The 18778-nt window shown below is 51.6% G+C and overlaps 1 protein-coding gene across 1 annotated transcript; it reads left to right on the forward strand.

The window, feature by feature from the left end:
* Positions 1 to 1443: 1443 nt before the first annotated feature.
* On the forward strand, positions 1444 to 10294 carry FAM240A (family with sequence similarity 240 member A). The gene is made up of 3 exons (XM_075547904.1): positions 1444 to 1467; positions 4885 to 5030; positions 10204 to 10294. The coding sequence occupies exons 1-3, from the start codon at positions 1444 to 1446 to the stop codon at positions 10292 to 10294; spliced, it is 261 nt and encodes an 86-aa protein (XP_075404019.1).
* The last annotated feature ends 8484 nt before the right edge of the window (positions 10295 to 18778 follow it).

Genomic DNA, 18778 nt, shown 5'->3' on the forward strand with positions numbered 1-18778 from the left:
TCACCACCATCAAGTCAATTCCAACTCATAATAACCCTGTAGGACAGGGGAGAGCTGCCCCTGGGGGTTTCTGAGACTGTGAATATGTTTTTTGCCAACAAATGTTTAACCATCTGTTTATATGTTCTATTTCCATTATTCCGTGTTTGTAACATTTCATGGAGGACTCTGACAGCTCGTGTAGCAATCCAGACAGCAATTGTATCAAGCACATTGGCACATCTCTTGTCATCACCATTTTATTTCTTTTCTATTGAGCCCTGGGTGTCAGCTCCTCTTCCCCTCCTCCCCCCCCCCACCCGCTCCCCGTCCTCCACCCGGCTGTTAACTCTTCACAGGAGTAGAAAGCCCCGTCTTTCTCCTGAGGAGTGGCTGGTGGGTTCCATTTGCTGACCTGGGCAGTTAGCAGCCCAACACGTACCCCGATACGCCACCAGGCCTCAGAGACTCCCAACCCAGGGAGTCCCCAAGGGACAATGGGGCAAGGGGCAATGGGACTTTGGACTCTGATCTTCTTCCTCACCCCACAATTGGCTTTGCCACGTCTTCGGAGGGCTGCCACCTGCATCCCTTCCAGGCCTGAGAGCTACAGTCTTTGAAAGAGACAAGGTGTCCAGTGTGTCCATGCCTGGACACTGGCCACAGCTGGAGCCCCGTGCTCTGTTTCCAGCGATGCTTATAAAGACCAAATATATAAATATATGTATAGTGATTCAACAGTACTTTTAGAAATGTGGTGAGAAAATCTCACAAAATAGTTGCTTTGATGAAATGTTAGACACATAAGAGGTGCCTCGGGAGCATGCACAGCGTCGTGAGCCATGCCAGCCAAGAAGCCGACAAATGGTCCGTGTAAGTCAGCCCTCCGAACAAAAAGCACCCACATTCCTCGATTTGGGCTCCATGCTCTGAGCAGCCTGAGACTAGGGGAAGTGAAATGGTTGGCACAGCCCTCAGGGCTCGTGAAGGACAAAGGGGCCTTTGTGCGCGATGGACGTTAGCCGACCCCGTGGACAGCCACGTTCCACAAAGATTATTGAACTGAACTGTCGTGACGACGTTACACACGGCGGCTCTCTTAAGCATTCGCTTGGCGAACTGAAGTTCATAACTGGCCTGGAAATGGATGTGGTGGCACGGACTCCCTCTCCAGAAATGTGACCTGGTGGATAAGCGGGTTTTGCTGAGGAGATGCAGCGCATTAGAGTCCCTGCGACTCCGCTGGCTCTCCCACCTGCTGGCACTCTCTTCGTCACACCTGGGCCAGGTGGAGCAGTTGGCCTCATTTTAGAAGTGAGGAAATAGAAGCATAGATATTCCAAGATATTCCCAGGAGCATAGATATTCCCAGTGCAGGAAGCAGCAACTAACCCCTTAAGCGACGCCGACAGAGCCTCCCAGAAGGTTAGCGTCAGAAGGAGCCTGGATGAAGTGCATTCCAACATGGGGCGCCCCCGCGTGCGGAAGGTAGAGGGGCTCCGCTAGGATTTCACGGCTGCGTGACCTATCAGGAGCAGACTGTCCCAGCTGCCTTCCCCGGTACCCCCAAGTGGTTTGACCAACTAACTTTTGGCCGGTGGTTGAGCACCTCCATGCTAATGCTCCCCGGGGATTCAAGTCACCCATTTTCAGTGTGCCTCTGGATCAGCCTTGACAACCGTGCCCAGCTGTGCAAACCATCCTCTCAATACAAGATGGAACATTTCCCTACCTGAGAGGCCCAAAAGGGGCCCTGGTGGCACAGTGGTTAAGCACTTGGATGCTGGCAGAGAAATCGGCAGTTTTAAGTCACTCGCTGCTCTCAGGGCATCATGGTTAAGTGCTGGGTTGCTAACTGCAAGGTCAGCAGTTTGAAACCACCAGCCGCTCCTTGGGTGGAAGACAGCTTTCTACTCCTGTAAAGAGTTAATATAGATAGGTGGGTAGGTAGGTAGGTAGATAAGGGGTGACCGCCTTGGAAGCTCAGGAGGCAGGTCTACCCTGTCCTGCAGGGGCATCGGCTGGATGCCAGTGAGTTGCTAGTCAGCCCTTCAGAGGAGAACTGGCAATGGGCTCAGCCTCGGGCATCCACGCTGTGCTCTTGGTCTCCGCGAGGCGGCTTCGTCTGGACAGCAATAAGGAAAGTTTCTCAGCCCACACCTTTATTCACCCCTCCCCCCTTGAGCATAATTTTTTTTACTATGAATGAGGTAGTGGTTTACGTATCAGATCATGGTTTTACTGATCAGGCCATCACTTTTATATTCACTCTTGTAAACAATTGATCCAACCTCCCGATGGCTGCCTCTGTTTCCCTGCCCTCTGCCCCCCTTTCCACAGTACAGGATCTTCCCCTTCACCCAGGTGAACCCCTGTCTGCCCACTCCCCTGTGGCTTCTCCTCCCACCCCCGTGACCATCAAAGTCTGTTTCCTTGGAGGGCATCTGGTGTGTCAAGTGCCTGCCGACACACCGACGATCCCAAGGGGCAGAGCAGAGCTGCTGCAGGGCCCTGCTCCCACAGCCTTGGTAACGCACCACAGGGCCGCCATGAGTCGGGATCCACTCGACATTGGGGGCTTTAATCCTCACAGAAGCAGGCCGTCAGGTCTGTCACCCATGGAGCCGCTGCCAGGTGGGGCCCAACCATCAACCGGTCCATTCGTAGGTGAGCCTGGAACCCTGGCACCACCAGGGGCCTCCTTCCAGTTCGATCCCTTTAGAACCCAGTTGCCGGGGAGCAGTGGCTCTCAACCTTCCTAATGCCGAGACCCTTTCATACAGTTCCTCATGTGAAGACCACCCCCAAGCAAAACATTATTTTCGTGGCTACTTCATCACTGTCATTTTGCTACTGCTATGAATTAGGCGACGACAAAGAGGTCGCGACCCACAAGGTTGAGAACCGCTGCCATAGAGTCAACTCTAATTCGTGGAAACCCGTATGTGCCAAGTAGATCGGTGCTGCAGACGGTTTCAAGCGCTGGGAAAGAGCTCTCTAGGGTTTTTCCCAAGGCCCCCAGTGAATTTGAACTGCCAATCTTTTGGTGACCTGCCAATTTGCTGTATCCGGAGACTCGCCCCGCCATATGTCGAAAAACCAACTCCAGGACAACCGTTAACCCTTCTAGCATCTTGCAAAATGCAAATCCAGACCCATCACTCACTCACCTGTAGGATCCTCTCCTGGTGCCCTCGGGATATGCTCCAAGCTCCTTTGAGGTCAGACTCCTCTCTTCAGTCTCCTCTGCAGAGGTGGCCCCAGCAGAGGGCGGTTCCTGCCTCTGCCTGTCTGCCAGCCCCACTGTTGGAGTTGGGAGGCGCAGGCAGTCCCTGCAGGTCAAAGTGTGAGCACTGTTGGGTGTGTGACGTGAACACACGTGCCCCTACAAGTGCACATACCGCACGGGTGCTTTGGGTGTCAGACTTCAGGACCATCTCGGTGCTTGTTGTTAGGTGCTGTCGGGTTGGCTGGACTCATAGTGACCCGCCCCCCCCTTAACAGAGAGAACCCCATGGGGGTCTGGGACTGTGGTCTTCACCAGAGCAGATTTCCATGCCTCCCTCCCAAGGAGGCTCTGGGTCAGTTCGAACCGCCAACCTTTCCATTAGCAGCCAAGTGCTTAGCCATTGGCGCCAGGATTCCTTCTCTGTGAGTCATTCCTTTCAAAAGGGCTGGCAAGCTTGGGAAGTTGGCAGCCTGTGTGTGGCTTTCGGTCTGTGCTCCGCCGGGCGAGGCAACCTCGGGCAGGGCCTTCACCTCCTCCAATTCCTCACCTACACAAGGAGGGAAGTGAGGGCCATCTGTCCAGATTATCTCCCTAACTAGAGGGACCCAGGGCGCACCCAGCACAGGCCATGTGCTTCCGACAAAGCTGAGGAGGAGGGTGGAACAGAGCCCCAGGGGACTGCTGTCCATGTGTGTCAACAAGCAAAGAGACCCTCAGAGGTCTGTGGCTGGCCGGGGCCTCCCTCGTGTGCGTGGCAGACTACTCTAGAGGGAAACATCTGTACCCTCTGAGTCTGAGGGATCCTGGGTCTTCCATGGCTTCCTTGCCCTCTTCTACCCCTCCCGCTCCTCTCCCTCCCCCTCCCCCTCCTTTCCCTCCTCCTCCTCCTCCTTCCTTGATGCTTTGAATCTAAAGGATTTTTTAAAAAGTTTTATTAGCATATAATTAGCTAGTTTGATCCAATTAAGAAGAATTGCACAATCATCGCCACAATCAACTTAGAACGTCTTCTCTTTTCTTGTTCTCCTTGTTGGTAGCCCCCCGCCCCTACCAGCTTCCCTTGCCGTCGTGACCCAAGGAAATTATTAATCCAGTTATTGTCTCTGTAGATTTACCTATCCCAGATTTCACATGCAGAAAAGCAAAACACAGACCCCAAAAATGGACAATGACAAACTAAAACAGAGAAACCCCAAGATAGGAAATATTAACAACTGGGACAAATTGAAAATGGGTCCAAAGGGAGCTCAAACGATAAGGTGCTACCTTTCAACCCAGCTACACCTGCCTCCATCACCTTTTTGGGGCTCTGTCAGACAGCAAGACTATTCACCCCCTGGACTGTGGACAGAGGGGACTCACTGGAGGCCTCACCCACAGGGGGACCTTGAAAATGGACTTGCGGCCTTCCGCGGTCATCCATAGCCTTCTGCAAATGAGGCGTTCAGAATTTAAGCTTTAATCCAGTCCCTCCTCTAGATTTGGATTTTATTGTTTATAGTCCGAGGATCACACAAGCTGGTGTGCTTCCTCTGTGTGGACTTAGCTGATTCCTCGCTTAGTAGGCAGACTTTTAAGACCAACCTTTAAGGCTCCAGACACTATTCTTTCTCATAACCCGGCACCACCTGATTTTTTCACACTTTGCTGCATCCAGCCGCTATTTTCTTTTCCAGAGGATGAACAGTCAGTACGTCCGCCGGGAGGTCTTCTGCCGGGACACCTGTAAGGAGCTCAAACGCTTCTGGGAAAGGGAAATTGGCAAACAGACTTACTACCGAGAATCAGAGGAATATCGTCTCGGAAGGAGTGCACTGAGGAAGTATGTAGCTTGTTTGTCTGAATTTTTTTAAAGCAAAATTGTCTTCTGAAGAAGAAATACCAGATTTTTTTCCTTGGTGTTTTAGAGGACAGCTTAGAGGGCTAAGTCATGTTACATTTCCATGCACACTGGGAGTTCCACGACCTATTCCAGGTGCAGGCGGCAATCTGTCCTCACCCCCTCGGTAACAAGTGTATTCTCTATTTAGCTTTATAAATCTCTCTCCTCTCCTTGTGGCCGTTTCTAGCACATGAGGGTTGCACCACTGCCACGACCACCACCACCTCTACCTCCACCACCACCTCCACCATTACTGCCTGTGCCAGCCCACCTGTTCTTCCACCATCAACACCTCTACCTCCACCACCACCACCACCACTAATGTGCCAGCCCACCTGTTCTTCCACAGCACCTCATCTACCACCACCAGCATCGGAACCTTAACCACCCCACCACCAGCAGCACGACCACCCCTACCAATACCACTGCCACCAGCACCAGCACCTTAACTACCACCACCACCACCACCACCACCACCACCACCACCACTATTACCACCATCTCAATCACCACCAGCACCCCAAACACCACCTCCACCACCCACTGCTAACTGTGCCACCCCACCTGTACTTCCACAGCACCTCATTTACCACTACCACCACCTCTACCAACACCAACACTTCAACCACTACCAGCACCTCTACCAACACCACCCCCACTCCCCAAACGTGGGGTAAGAGATGTGTCTGTGGGAAGCAGCTGAGCAAGGGAAACCATGACCAAATGTCAGTGCTTATTGGGCTGAAGACAGAGGATGCCCGGCACGGTCCTTGGAGGAGGGCAGATGGGCATCTCTTCCCGTTGGGTGAGGACTTGGCCAACCTGTCTGTCAAGAGGAGAGCAGTCACTCAGGGTGGGAAATGGAGTCAGACCCTGCCCCTCACGCAGCCTGCCTTGATGAAATCACCACGTTGCAGGCCCCGGGTGACTGGGCTGAGTGTGGGCACTCACACACGCAGGGTTTCAACCCATGGCTGCCGCCCAGCACCTCCTCCTGAGCCCCAATGAGGAGCCAGCCCCTCCCATGTGCACAATCCTACCCAGGTGGACCGGCAAGCCAAAGCGGGCTGTTGCATCTGCTGGAACATTGTGTCGGGGGGTGGGTACCGGCTCGGGAGTCTCAGAAAACCCATGGGTGGTCAGTCATTTTTCCAGCTCCCCCATCTCCTCTCTCCTAGACCAGGCTAAGCGGCTGCATGCTGCAGGACAGTGGGCGCTGTCCCCTGCGCTCCCCTGGGGAGCTGGCAAAAGGCTCCAGCGGTGTCACAGGCCAGGGGGTTAAACGGGTGGGACCTCAGCCAAACTGTGCACGGCATTGAGGCATTAAAGCAGCGGGTCCGTGTTCACGGTTCCTGGGAATCTCTGCCCTATAAATCCTCACCCCGAAGGGAAATATGGGGCTAGGCTCCTAAGGGCCTCGAATCACCACACTGTCCTGACATGATCAACACACAGCCTTGTTTTCTATTCGTTTCTGTTTGTAAAACACCTTAATTTCTTGACCGACTATTTCAAGCCCAAACTGCTCTAATATACTGTGTTCAGGCTTACCAACGGCACACGCTCACTTAAGGGCAAACACGAATTGTCTCTGACCTGGTAGCAGCCTCAGGAATGGACACCGAGTATGCAGTGCATATCCTTCTTAGGACTACTGATCCACTGACATGCACAGAAACCTGGCTGACAGACAGCCTCTTCTTTCTCCCTTGGAGGGGCTGGCGGGTCTAGACCACCATTCTTGCAGTTAGCAGCCCAAGACCTCCCCCACCACAGGGCTGGCTGATTCATCAGTGCTGAGCACCTGACCAGCAGCGCTGTAATTCAGGCCTGAGGAAGCACGGCTAGAAACCCAAACCAAACTGACTGCCGTTGAGTCGATTCTAACCCATAGCGATCCTGTAGGACAGAGTAGAACTGCCCCTGTGGTTTCTGAGCCTGGACCTCTTTACTGCAAGACTAAAGCCTTGTCCTTCTCCCTCTGGTGGTTTCAAACTGCATGACTCCACCAGGGTTCTCAACAAGCCCACCCAGCACATGCCTTTCTCCCTGAGGCCCATCACACCTTCTCAGGCATAGGAGGCAGCAGTTAGGCACCATGCTAGGGGGCTGTCTTTTCCATTTTTAAAATGAACAGTTTTATTGGCATATGATTCACAACCTATACACTTCAGTAGGTCGATCATATTAACAAGAGTTGCCCAATCAGCACAATCAATTTTAGAACATTTTCTTCATTTTTATACCCATTCTTAGCTCCCAGGTTCCCCCAACCTCCCCTGCCATGACTCAAGAAGCCATTCATCCGGTTACTGTCTCTATAGATCTACCCCTCCCTCCAGGAGTCCATATGCAGAAAAACATTTTTTTAAAGAAAACAGCAATGTACTAACATAAATAACAGAGTAAAAAGAGAAAAATCCCAACCAGAAAGAAATCAGAAAATACTAAAAACCAGAACAAATTTAAAATGGGTCTAAAGGGATGTCACAGGGTAAGGTGTTAAGGGTTCACCTAGGTGCGACAGTAATAATCCCCTTTCCAGTGCATTCTGCAGGATAGCCACGCTATGCACCTCTCTCAACTAGGGCAGAGGAGACTCACCCAAGGCTTAATCCAGGTGTTCACCCAGCAAATGGCTGTTGAGCTTCCACTGTTATCCACAGCCTTCTGCAAACCAGGTGTGCACTATTCCCTCCTTTGGGTGTTATCATTTACAACCCTGGGATCACACAGGCTGCTTGCTTCTTCCATGTGAAACTCACTGGGTGCCTCCTTTAGAAGGCTGCTGGTTGGAAAACAAGCCTGCAAGACCCCAAATGTTGTTCTTTCTGATAGCAGTCTCGTTTCCTCACCACTCTCGAGGTGGCCATATTTTCAGCGATCTCTTCAGGAGGATGAGCACCAAACCAGGTCCATGTCATAAAAACTAAGTGCTCCTTGATTGGGGTTGGAATTAAGTGCAAGCCCCCAATCCATTCATATATCAATGACTTATCTAGATCTCTGGGCCACCTTAGAGACTTCGTCGTTTTATGTTAGAGAATACGATCAATCACCCCTCTGGGGCATAAGGTAATTCTATTAGTATTAATGACATGAGATTGTGCCATTATTTAGGCAACGATATGGGATCTAAAATGCTGCCGAGAAAAGGAAATTATGTAAGGTTAGGCCAGCGATGAACCACAATACATGGATTGTTGATTTGTACAGACCTAACACCACTGGATACTATGTACACAAAAACAGGGTTTGGTGACAGGTCAGATCTAATATTTATTCACAACAGCAGCTCCACACCTGCCAGATTACTACATGTCATAATTAAGCAAAGAGAGCATTACAATCGTAAGTAGATGGTAGTTCGGGGCCACCTTTCATTGAGCACCCTCAAGGCAAGAGATCCCGAGTTAACTCAGGAACCAGGACAATTCCACTGGCTGTTAGCCAAGCGATGGCTCAGCTGCCCCCACTTTAATGTTTAGGACTCGTCTAGTGCTCTCCTGGGAGAGAGACGAAGCTTTCTACTCCAGTGTGCGTGGCAGTCTCAGAACCCCACACGGCAATTCTACAGTCTACAGGGTTGCTCCACTTGACGGCAGTGGGGGAGGAAGGAGCCCTGACTGCAGGATGGATCAAGCATTGGGCTGCTAACTGAAAAGTCATCAGTTGAACTCCCCCCCAGCTGCTCTCCAGGGGAAAGATGAGTCACTGCGAGTCAGAAGCTACTCGATGGCAGTGGGTTTCGTTTTGGGTGCCCTGGATTATCTGAGAGTTTAATCTACACACAGGGGTCCTTGTGCTCGGCTTGAAGGACTTCCTTTGACTCATCTGATACTGCCGGTCTGCCGGGGAGTCCTGCTTTTATTTATTTATTAACAAGCAACTTCTCTAATGTCTGGCAGACCTCAAAGAGTGTTGTTGACATGCAATTCCCAAGCGATGCAATCCAATACCTCAGTCCCGTCAGAGGAGCTATCAGCATCGCCACCATCGGCTTCCCCACACTTGCTCTGTCCTTGTACTCTGCTATTCGCTCCTCCTTTCCATTGTGTTTGCAGTTTATTTTTAAGACTGTAGGTCAACAGCTGGTTTTGTTAGCTTCCTCGATTGAGAAATACCTCGCTCCTTGGCTTCGCATGAGAAGGAATTCACGTGGAAGCCTAGTTTGTGATCCGAGTAGGTTTTTATCAAGGATAGAAGCAGTAGAGAGAGAGAGAGAGAAGAGGGAGATGGGGAGAAGGGGTGGGGTGCGGGGAGAGAGAGAGAAGAGGGGGGCAGGGGATGGAGAGAGAGAAGGGTAGGGAGAGAGAGAGAGAGAGAGAGAGAGAGAGAGAGAGAGAGAGAGAGAGAGGAGAGGAGAGGAGAGGAGAGGAGAGGAGAGGAGAGGAGAGGAGAGGAGAGGAGAGGAGAGGAGAGGAGAGGAGAGGAGAGGAGAGGAGAGGAGAGGAGAGGAGAGAGAGAAAGAGAGAGAGAGAGAGAGACCAGTCTGTGAGGAGCAGCTGGAAAAGAGCACGGTGGTCTCAAAGTCCCAGTCTTGTGAGGACCTCCCACTGGTGCTGGCTGACTGGTGCAGCCCCATTGGCAGAATTAAGCCCACCAGGCCTAGATGGGGCCCATTAGGTGGGGCCTTCCTAGCTCCAGGGCCTGAGGTGGCGCATGCCCTTTAGCCTTTTTCAGCTCCAACTTCACATCGGGGGTCCCCTAGGCTTGGAGAGGAACAACCCTCTATCCAGCTACCTAACAGTTTTTTTGGTTGTGTTTTAAAATTCGTAGGAGCACTTTAAAGGTACTGCACTTCCAAAGGAGAGTTCGGAGCACTTGAGCCAGAGTATGAGTCCCCACAGAGACCCAAGACATGACGTCTGTATTTCAATCTGCAAGTCCTCTGCGTATCTTTTCCAGTCTCAATACAGGCTCGGTCTTAAGAAGAATGGGCGAGGGCGGTAGGGAAGCTGCTTCAGAAGCAGGGTACCAGGTCTTTCCTCCAAGGCGTCTCGGGCCAGTTTGAACCACCAACGTTCTGCCTGGTGGTTAAGCACATACCTGTCCCTGTCACCCTCTCTGGATGAAACAAAGCTCAGGCTGCGTGTTTGGTTTCTCGTCCCAGGCTCCGAGAAGAGTGGAGGCAGAGGCTGGAAACGAAGCTGAGGCTGCGGAGTAACCCCGATGTGGCAGCAAAGGGGACGAGAGTTGGCTGAGCTCTTCTTGCGCTGGCACAAGAGGACCTGAAGCCCCAGGCTGCTCTGCTAGAAGTCAATGCAAACCCTGAAATCCCTCTGCTTAGCCAATAAGATCCGGCGCTATTGTTTCCCCACCTGTGAAAGGATTTTCCTAGGCACCCTTCCCCAAGGCTCAATGGGAATTACTATTCAAGTCAGTCCTCTTGCACACCTGGTACAGTGGATTACGGGTTGGGCTGGTAACCACAAGGTCAGCTGTTTGAATCTACCAGCCCCTTCGAGGGAGAAAGATGAGGCAGGGGCAGTTCTACTCTGTCCATTCTCTGTCACTGTGAGTCAGAATTGTCTCCATGGCAGTGAGTTTGTTTTTTTGGGTAAAGGCAAAGTTTCTTCATATCAAAGCTTCATGGAGTAGACTTTATTTACTTTCATATCTTAAAATGTTTAAGTCCATTCTAACAGACCCCAATAAAAGGATTAATTTTTTAAATGGTATAAAAGAAAGAAATATTTAAATTCAAATAGCTTAACTTCTAAGTAACTTAGCCATTTTGCAGTCATTACTTGCTTCACTATTTCTCCTGGTTTCATGTATTTCTTGTGTGGGAGGGGGGATGGGGGAGGAGAGAAAGGCATCTACCTGCATAAAAAGAAATGTAAATAGTCCTCAGAATAAAGTTTGGAAACAAGTTGAGCTCAGGCTAACATTCATTGGCCTTCACGTGAATTTATTTGACTTCTTCAAAAACATAACCGCCTAGAACTATCCAATAAAAGTAAGTCTCTGGGTGGCACAAACAGGTGTTTGACTTTGAGTCAAACGCCCACCCAGGTTGTGCCCTGGAAATCTGTTTCTGAAAGTTCACGGTCTTGAAAACCCAATGGTGTGCACCATCCTGAAACAGATGTTGTTTCCAGGAACTGGAATCAAGAACAATGGTGCTGAGAACTGCTAGACCCAGGGGAGTGGTGCCAAGATCCGTGGAGAACGACAAAGAACGTAGGGCCCACACCTACTGAGGGGAGGCAAGGACCTTCCTTCAGGGTTGGCATGGAGAGGAAGCCTTCCCCAAGAGTCGGGGCTCTGGATTTGAACTTCTAAGCCAGCAGTTCTCAACCTGTGTGTCGAGACCCCTTAGGGGGTCAAACGGCCCTTTCACAGGGGTCGCCCGATTCATCACAGTAGCAAAATGACAGTGATGAAGTAGCAATGAAAATAACTTTATGGTTGGGGGGGTCACCACCATATGAGGAACTATATGAAAGGGTTGTGGCATGAGGAAGGTTGAGAACCACTGTTCTAACCCATGTGACTGCTCACCACAAAGTCTGCAGTTCGAGACCACCAGCCACTCCTTGAGAGAAAAAATGAGGCTTTCTACTTCCAGTGACTGTCTTGGAAACCTACAGGGGTAGTTGTACTTTGTCCTTCACTACCAGTCAGAAGTGACTCTAAGGCAGTGAAATCTATGAAAGAATAAGTTTCTACTCCATAAAAGCCAAAATAGACAAACTATAGCTGGCTTGGGGCAACAGTTTCCAAGCGGGGAAAATAATGGAGAGATGTGTGGTGAAACTCTGGCCATTTGCCTGGTGCAGGTAGGGGCTCTAAGTCCTGACGTACAGGAGATGCGGAGAACTGGTGGGGTGCTTCTGGCACACTGGTAGGTGTGGCTTTCTAGACCTCTCTCTATAAAAAGCAAAAACTCACTGCCCTCGAGTCAATTCTGACTCAGGGTAACCCCACAGGACGGAGTAGAACTGTCCCTGGGGGTTTCTGAGACTGTCATTCTTTATTGAAGGAGATCAATGTTTGATCAATTTCAGATTGTAGGAGTCGGTAAAAATCTTTACTTGTCTCCTTCTTGGCTTTAGTGGGTACTGTGTAAATCTGATCAGTGATCATATTACCTGGCCGTTCGTGTAGGTATGTGGAGATGATCCTATCACAGACAGCACTGTATTTCAGCAATAATTACACTGAATGTAAATGGCCTAACCGGGCTCACTGAAGGACAGAGACTGTGAAAGGATAGACGGTCAGATGAACACTCTCTAGGTAGCAAAGTCGGGATTTGACTCCTGGACTAAATTATTACAAAATCCCTTGTCTATCAACAGCATCATCTTGTCGATGATATTTGACACACAAAAATGTTGGAGGCAAAAAACTAAAAACAAAGACATCTTCCAAGCTCTGAGAGATGCACATTAGAGGCGCTGAGGGAAACCAGAGGACACAAACTGTTGGCAGCCTCACTGGAGGCTCAGAGGAGGCGATGCAGGCGCAGGCGCAGGCGTGCAGACTGACAAGGAGAATTGAGTCCATTCAAGGGGAAAGATGGGAGCGGGGTATTGCACCTTCTCCCATTGGCTGGGTTTCCCTGGAAGCCGTCGTCTCGACACCAACAGACTCGCTTGATTGTTGGCCTGCAGTTGGGTTCAGCCTACAGAGGAGGGAAGGAGCCTGGAGCATGTGGGTCATTGCCAGTCAATTCACAAGGCAGGACCATAGCTTGTAAGGCGGAATAAGTGCTAGGGAGCTGAGGGTGGGGAGGAGGGTGACAGACAATCTCTAAGATGCCTCTTCTCTGTGCGAGCAGAAACTTGTAACTTTTTTTTTTTTTTGCTAGAAAGTTCTCTTTCCGGGATCCCCACAACCCACACAGTCTGGACAGGAAGCCAAGGGGAAAGGCATTTGTAGGAGAGAAGACAGGAAGTGAGGGGAGCGGGTAAGGAAGGGTTGCTTAGAAGACGTACGTCATGATTGAGCCATACGGAGTTAAGAAAGCCTGCAAGCACAGGGACTGAATATTGGGCATTGGCGGAAGCTTGGACCTCCGCAGCGCGCCTGGCAGATGCCCAACGGAGGACTACCGCACGGTGTGCTTTTAACGTCAGTCATGCTTGGATTTGGAGCTCTGGAATGAGTTAATGATGTTCAACTGAAGTTAAAATGACATTGATCACTTGGGCGAATGTGTCCAAAGAAGTTGTTTGTTTGTTTTCCCGGCCCTGACATGCATACTATGGAGATTGTCTAATTTGTAGGAGAATGGGAGTATCGTGACCGAATGATCCAGATTGGTCATTGCCAGTCTTGCCATGTTTGCTTCATCAGCTACTGTCCTGTGTGAGTTTTCAGACGACAGCCCCGCTGACATTCCATCCCTTATGATCTCCAGCAGCGGACGGGGTGTGGTCCAGTATAACCAACCAACGGGTGGCACTCAGACAGCACCGGTCATTTGCTTCTGGCGCATCTCAGTGAGGAGTCATTTCCCAAGAATAAAACACCTCCCTACGGTGTGCTTTGGCTCAGCTCTTTAGAGAAACCACCTTGTTCTCTGGTGTGTGTGCTTGCTAGATAGCTAGCTAGCTAGATAGATAGATATCAAGGAAATGGCTCTAGACTTCTGCTGACTCACGTAGCTGCAGGGGCAGGTAAGCCCACAATCAGCGTCAGCTGGCAGCCTCCAAGGTTAGCAGGTAAAATGACGGGCTGATGACAACTCCCAGGATCGCCAAGCTCAAGTTCAAGGAATCAGAAAGCAGCTGACTACCCAGATGCAGAGTCTAGACTCAGCCAAAAGCAAGCAAGCTGTTTTGGAGCAGACATATTTCGTGGAAGCAGGCCACATCTCCAAGGAAGCTTGCAGTCAATGGACTGACTGTTCCTAGCGCATTTCATTCATGGGAGTGATCACATTGTACTACATCCCATCATGGGATGATATCTCATCCTGTCTCATCATGGATCGCATCTCACTCATCATGAGGAATGTCTACAGCTTAACCGCGAACCCACTGAGAATCCTCCTCCGATCTATCACAGTGGGGGAGCGGGCTATCACAGGAGATGACCCGGAGATGCCACATTGATAGACGCACCCCCGACCATGGAGTGAATTCCAGTTTGCAGCAACCCGCTAAGATCGGATAGAACTGCTCCTAAGAATCCATCATCATTTTCATGGGAAAGAAGACAAAATTGCCCCCCTACAAAGGAAACCTATGTTTAAAAGAAATCATTTTGTCAGGGGAAAAAAACCCCAAGCCGTTAGGCAGTGACAACATAAAATCACTCATTGCATGCTGGCATCTGTGTGGCATCATCACGGCCACTGTGTCCACCTACCCACAGGTGACTGTGGCTCTCTTGGGATCTGTAAGTGTTCCTGGACTGGAGAGCGCACAGCTCTGCCCTCCTCAACTGATGCAGACCAGTGTGGGGAGTGTCCAGATTCTCGGTAAGCGAGCACACCCTGGGGTCACTTCCTACCCCCAGAGATGCCTCTGGCCTACACAACTCTGTGCCTCTCTGCCCTCGGGCTGTGGCGCTGGGCATCTTTGGGAAGCACCTCACGAGACACTACTGTTGTCCACAACTGGACTCTCCCACCATCTTTCCCTTGTTCCTTACTGTCCCAACACAGCTCCGTGCATCCTTCAACAAATGGGTCTGCCATTGTATTTGCTGTGGCTGTGTTCCCTGTGGTCTTGCCTTCTAAGACTACTGTACCAGGAGAAAGCACGAGAAAGTGGGCGAGAACGGGGGTCGTCAGCTCTGGTTGTTCCTTCCGTGCCTTGATTCGAGTCATTATCTGTGGAACCTGGCCGGGCACCTTCCCTTCACTAAAACGGGCGCAGGCTCTGAGCCTCTGCACATTATGAGCATCCGTAGACGCAACAAGAGCTCTGTGTCACTGCCCTCTACTCTACTGAGTCCTAGCATGCCCGGGATCCTCGGATCTGGGACCTTCATTAAGACTTGGCTGGCCAAGAATCTGCCAGCACCTGCATCGAAGCCAAGTTCCTGACATTCAGCAGGCTGGTGTTCTGCTGCGTTGGGGTCACCTTACTTCTTGTGTACCACAGCATCCACGGAAGGTCATTGTGGCGGCAGGGACACTTCCTTCACCTTGGCCTCCAGCCTAGGGCAATGAGGCTGTAGCTTTGTGCTAACGTGCTGTGTTATTCTGGGAAGGCCTGAGAAACACACTCCACAAAGAATACAGAGGAAAACAGGTCCTGGAGTCAAGAAGCAGTCCAAAGATTTATCTCCAACAAAGGCATGACAACCACGGGAACATTAACCAACTTTTTTGGGCAAAGAGCTAGTGGGCCAACACAAAATTGAGCATTTACCTTTGTCAATGAACAAGGGTTTTATGCTGTTGTCTAGCGCACCAGGAGCACAGTTACCCTCAACAAACAGCTCCAGGTTATCTTAACTACACTGTCTCTCACATGAAAGTCAGTGGATAAACTCTATGTGTAAAATTTCATTTTATGCTTTGTCTTCACTTCTTGGGGCCATGGTCACAGAAATAGCAAGAGCGATGGCTTCCCCACGGAGAATTTTACTCCCTCACCGTTTAGGAGGTGAAAATTCTGAATTCAGGGCGTCAACTCCGAGGGGAAGGCTTTCCCTGGAGGCTCCGGGGGAAGGTCATTGTGTCCTTCAGCTTGTTTCTTGGCTTCTCCGTGGTCTTCTTGTGGCCTGGCACCTCTCTGCCCCATCTCTGCTTGTTGCTTTAGCGTCTCTGCCTGAGGTTCTCCTCTTATGTCTTAAGGGTGGTTGGTTGAAGACACAGCCAACACTGATAAGGCCTCATCAACCTAACCAAGATGACCCTGCTCCCAAGGTCAAGGGGCGAGGGTTGGAGGACACGTTTTTGTGGACCATGGACTCCATTTCTCACAGCTGTCTTCAGGCAGAGGTACTGAGGGGTGAGCAGCCTGCTTCCTCAAAACTCCACTCAAACCCACCGCCACGAACTTAGATCAACCTGATAGGGTCGAGTGAGAACTGACCCCGTGGGTCTCCCACACCGTGACTCCTTAGGGGAGTAGAAACCCTCGTCTCGCTCCAGTGGAGCAGCTGGTGGCTTTGAATAGTTGATCTCGGGGTTAGGAACTTGAGCCGTAACCCACTGTGCCACCAGGTTCCTTGGCCCCTTTAAATACAATTCTAATGCTGGGACTTAGTTCGGTGTCTTTTCTTCATATCTATCTATATATATATTTCTTTATATTTAACATTTTTTGATGTCTTATGGAGACTTATTTATTCGGGTGTAAATCTTACTCCATGATCACTCGTTCCGATGTTCGTCAAACAGAGACGCTTGGTTGAGTGACCCATCGAGATGTCCCCTTCAAAGCGACTGTCCCATTCACCAGATCCTCCTTTGGCTGACTGGTGTGGGGGCAGCCTGGAGGGGCGTGGCTTGTCCCCAAGACTTAAGCTCTGCATGCTGTATGTAGGTCCACAGACCCCCACGGAGCAGGGGAGCAAATGGAACGGGGCCTCTGGTTTTGTTGTTTCCAGATGGGCTTGGGCAGCACTGGCGTGTTCACCACATTAAGCTTTCTTGTGCGTCACCATGGGCTCTTCTTCCACGTGTGCTGGGCTCTCTCGATCGCCGGTACTAGGGTGCCATGGTTAAACTTCGTGCAAGGCAAGGCGCCCCTGCCGTTTGAACTCAGCAGCTGCCTGACAAAAATGCTAAAACACAGACCAGTGGACGCCTGCTTTTGGTGACCCTATAGGACAGGGCAGAACTGACCCGGGGGTTTCTGAGACGGTCACTCTTCACAGAAGTAGAAACATCCTTCTGTCCCCGGTACCTAAGCAATGAAAACCCACACCTGCAGGTGGAGTGGATTCCTCAGGTGGAATGGCTTCTTCGGATGGAGTGGATTCCTCAGGTGGCATGGACTCATGCCCACCCTACAGGACAGAATAGAGGGTCCCACTCGTGTTTCCAAGGCTGTAGTCCTACGAGTCGGCATCGAGAAAGAAAAAGCCTCTTCCCAGATGCCGGCTGATATGCCTTTCTCTCTTGGAGCGGCGGGTGGGTTCACACCGCCGACCTAACAGCAAGAGTAACTAAGTGTCAGAGTGCCGATCCGTCGCACCCCCGGGGACTCCAGGCTGTGTTATTGTCCTCTTGGTGACTATGTCTCTCCTACTCCAATGCTGGCACTTAAGAGCGGGCCGGGTGTCTGGGTCCCTTCACAGCCTGGGCCCAGGGTTGGCGCTCCCAGTAAGCACTGTTCCAAAACCCGTGGGACACCAATCCCAGCAGACTTGTAAGTGCACACGTAGGTAAGCCTCGGCAGGTGCATCGCAGCAGTGGGGGAGTTGGGGATGGGGTCGCCCCAACCGCAGGGAGCTGGCTCCATGAGCCCCGGGGCATGGCCACCCGGCTCCAGCTGTCCTCTCTCAGGTGTCCATGTCGACAATCTGACGTAAAGGACCTCTATCCTGCGGGTTGGCTTCCTGGGCTCCGTGCTGCCCGAGGCTCTGCACAGAGGTCCCAGCTCAACGGGAATGGGGTGGGAGGGCCCTGGCCAATCTGACCTGCAGCAAGGGATCCTCGCCCCAGAAGCAGTGGGGCGTAGCTGGGCCCCTGGAGTGTGGGCCATGGCCCTGCACAGGCTTGGGGCTGCCTCTGATGTTGGGGTCAGACTGTTGTCATGCTTTGAGGGACAAGAGTCAGACGGTGGCAAGTGGCACGGGGGCCCAGGTAATCGTCAGTACCCAGGGCATCTCTTGGGGCCTCACTTCATCAGTTCATGCCCCTTTGGAGGATCTTCATGGGACTGCCACATTGGGGGGTGGCCAGAGGCAGCAAACAGAGGCACCCACGATCTGTGCCTCCCCCCACCCCCACCCCTGCTACTCAGTGTCACTGCGGCATGGTGGTGCCACCTGAGACTCAGCCACGGACTCAGGCATGACCAGACTTCTCAGTCTTCCTCATGGGCTGAGGTACAGCTTCCTTATGGAAGAGATACCTGGAGCCAAGAGCGGTGGCACGGTTTGCTTTGCTTATGGTCCAGAGCATGTGGGTGACAGGAGGGGGCTCAGCTCTGGGGCGGGTAGGTGACGCCACCTACCATCACATCTCCAGTGGGTCCTGAGGAGACCTTGCAGGCCACCTGGCCCAAGCCCTTTGGTGTGCAGAGGAGAAACTGAGGCCTGGTGGGGTCAGAACTGTCCCAAGTTCCAGCCCCAGAATCTCTCAACCCCACACTAGCACCCGGCCTGGGCCTCAGGTGAGCTCGTTCCCTTGCACAGGTGCACAAAGGTCCCAGGTGTGTGATTCTCGCACCAATCAGGCCTTGCCGGCAGCAGGTGAAGCAAGGCTGTTTATTCCCCTCCTGCGCCCCGTTTACATGATGGGCAGTGAACAGCAGTTCAGGGACTGTCCCCCACATCCCACCCCCTCAACTGAAGGTCACCCCACGGCTTGTCAGCGTCAAGGACTCTTTGGGACGAATACCCTAGAGGGTGGTCCTCAGGAGACCATTCACAGTAAACAGACGTGGTCAGTGGAGCAGTCCTCAGCTGCCTGGAAGCTTCACGCAAGGGCGGAGAAGCAGGGAGCCAGACCTATGGTGTCTCAAGAGGTCCCGTCAGTCCCCCTTTCTCTGCTCCCCCCAGATCCAAGTTGGACCTCAGGAATTCAGCCAGGTGCACACAAAGCCTGG

Source organism: Tenrec ecaudatus, chromosome 4, assembly GCF_050624435.1.
Source record: "Tenrec ecaudatus isolate mTenEca1 chromosome 4, mTenEca1.hap1, whole genome shotgun sequence".
Classification (NCBI taxonomy): Eukaryota; Metazoa; Chordata; class Mammalia; order Afrosoricida; family Tenrecidae; genus Tenrec; species Tenrec ecaudatus.

Excerpts from the sequence above, each read along its gene's own strand:
- FAM240A (XM_075547904.1), top strand. The coding sequence starts at position 1,444 with ATGGGGCGCCCCCGCGTGCGGAAG. Across the intron at positions 1,468-4,884 it reads GGCGCCCCCGCGTGCGGAAG|AGGATGAACAGTCAGTACGT; the intron begins GTAGAGGGGCTC and ends TTTCTTTTCCAG. Across the intron at positions 5,031-10,203 it reads GGAAGGAGTGCACTGAGGAA|GCTCCGAGAAGAGTGGAGGC; the intron begins GTATGTAGCTTG and ends TTCTCGTCCCAG.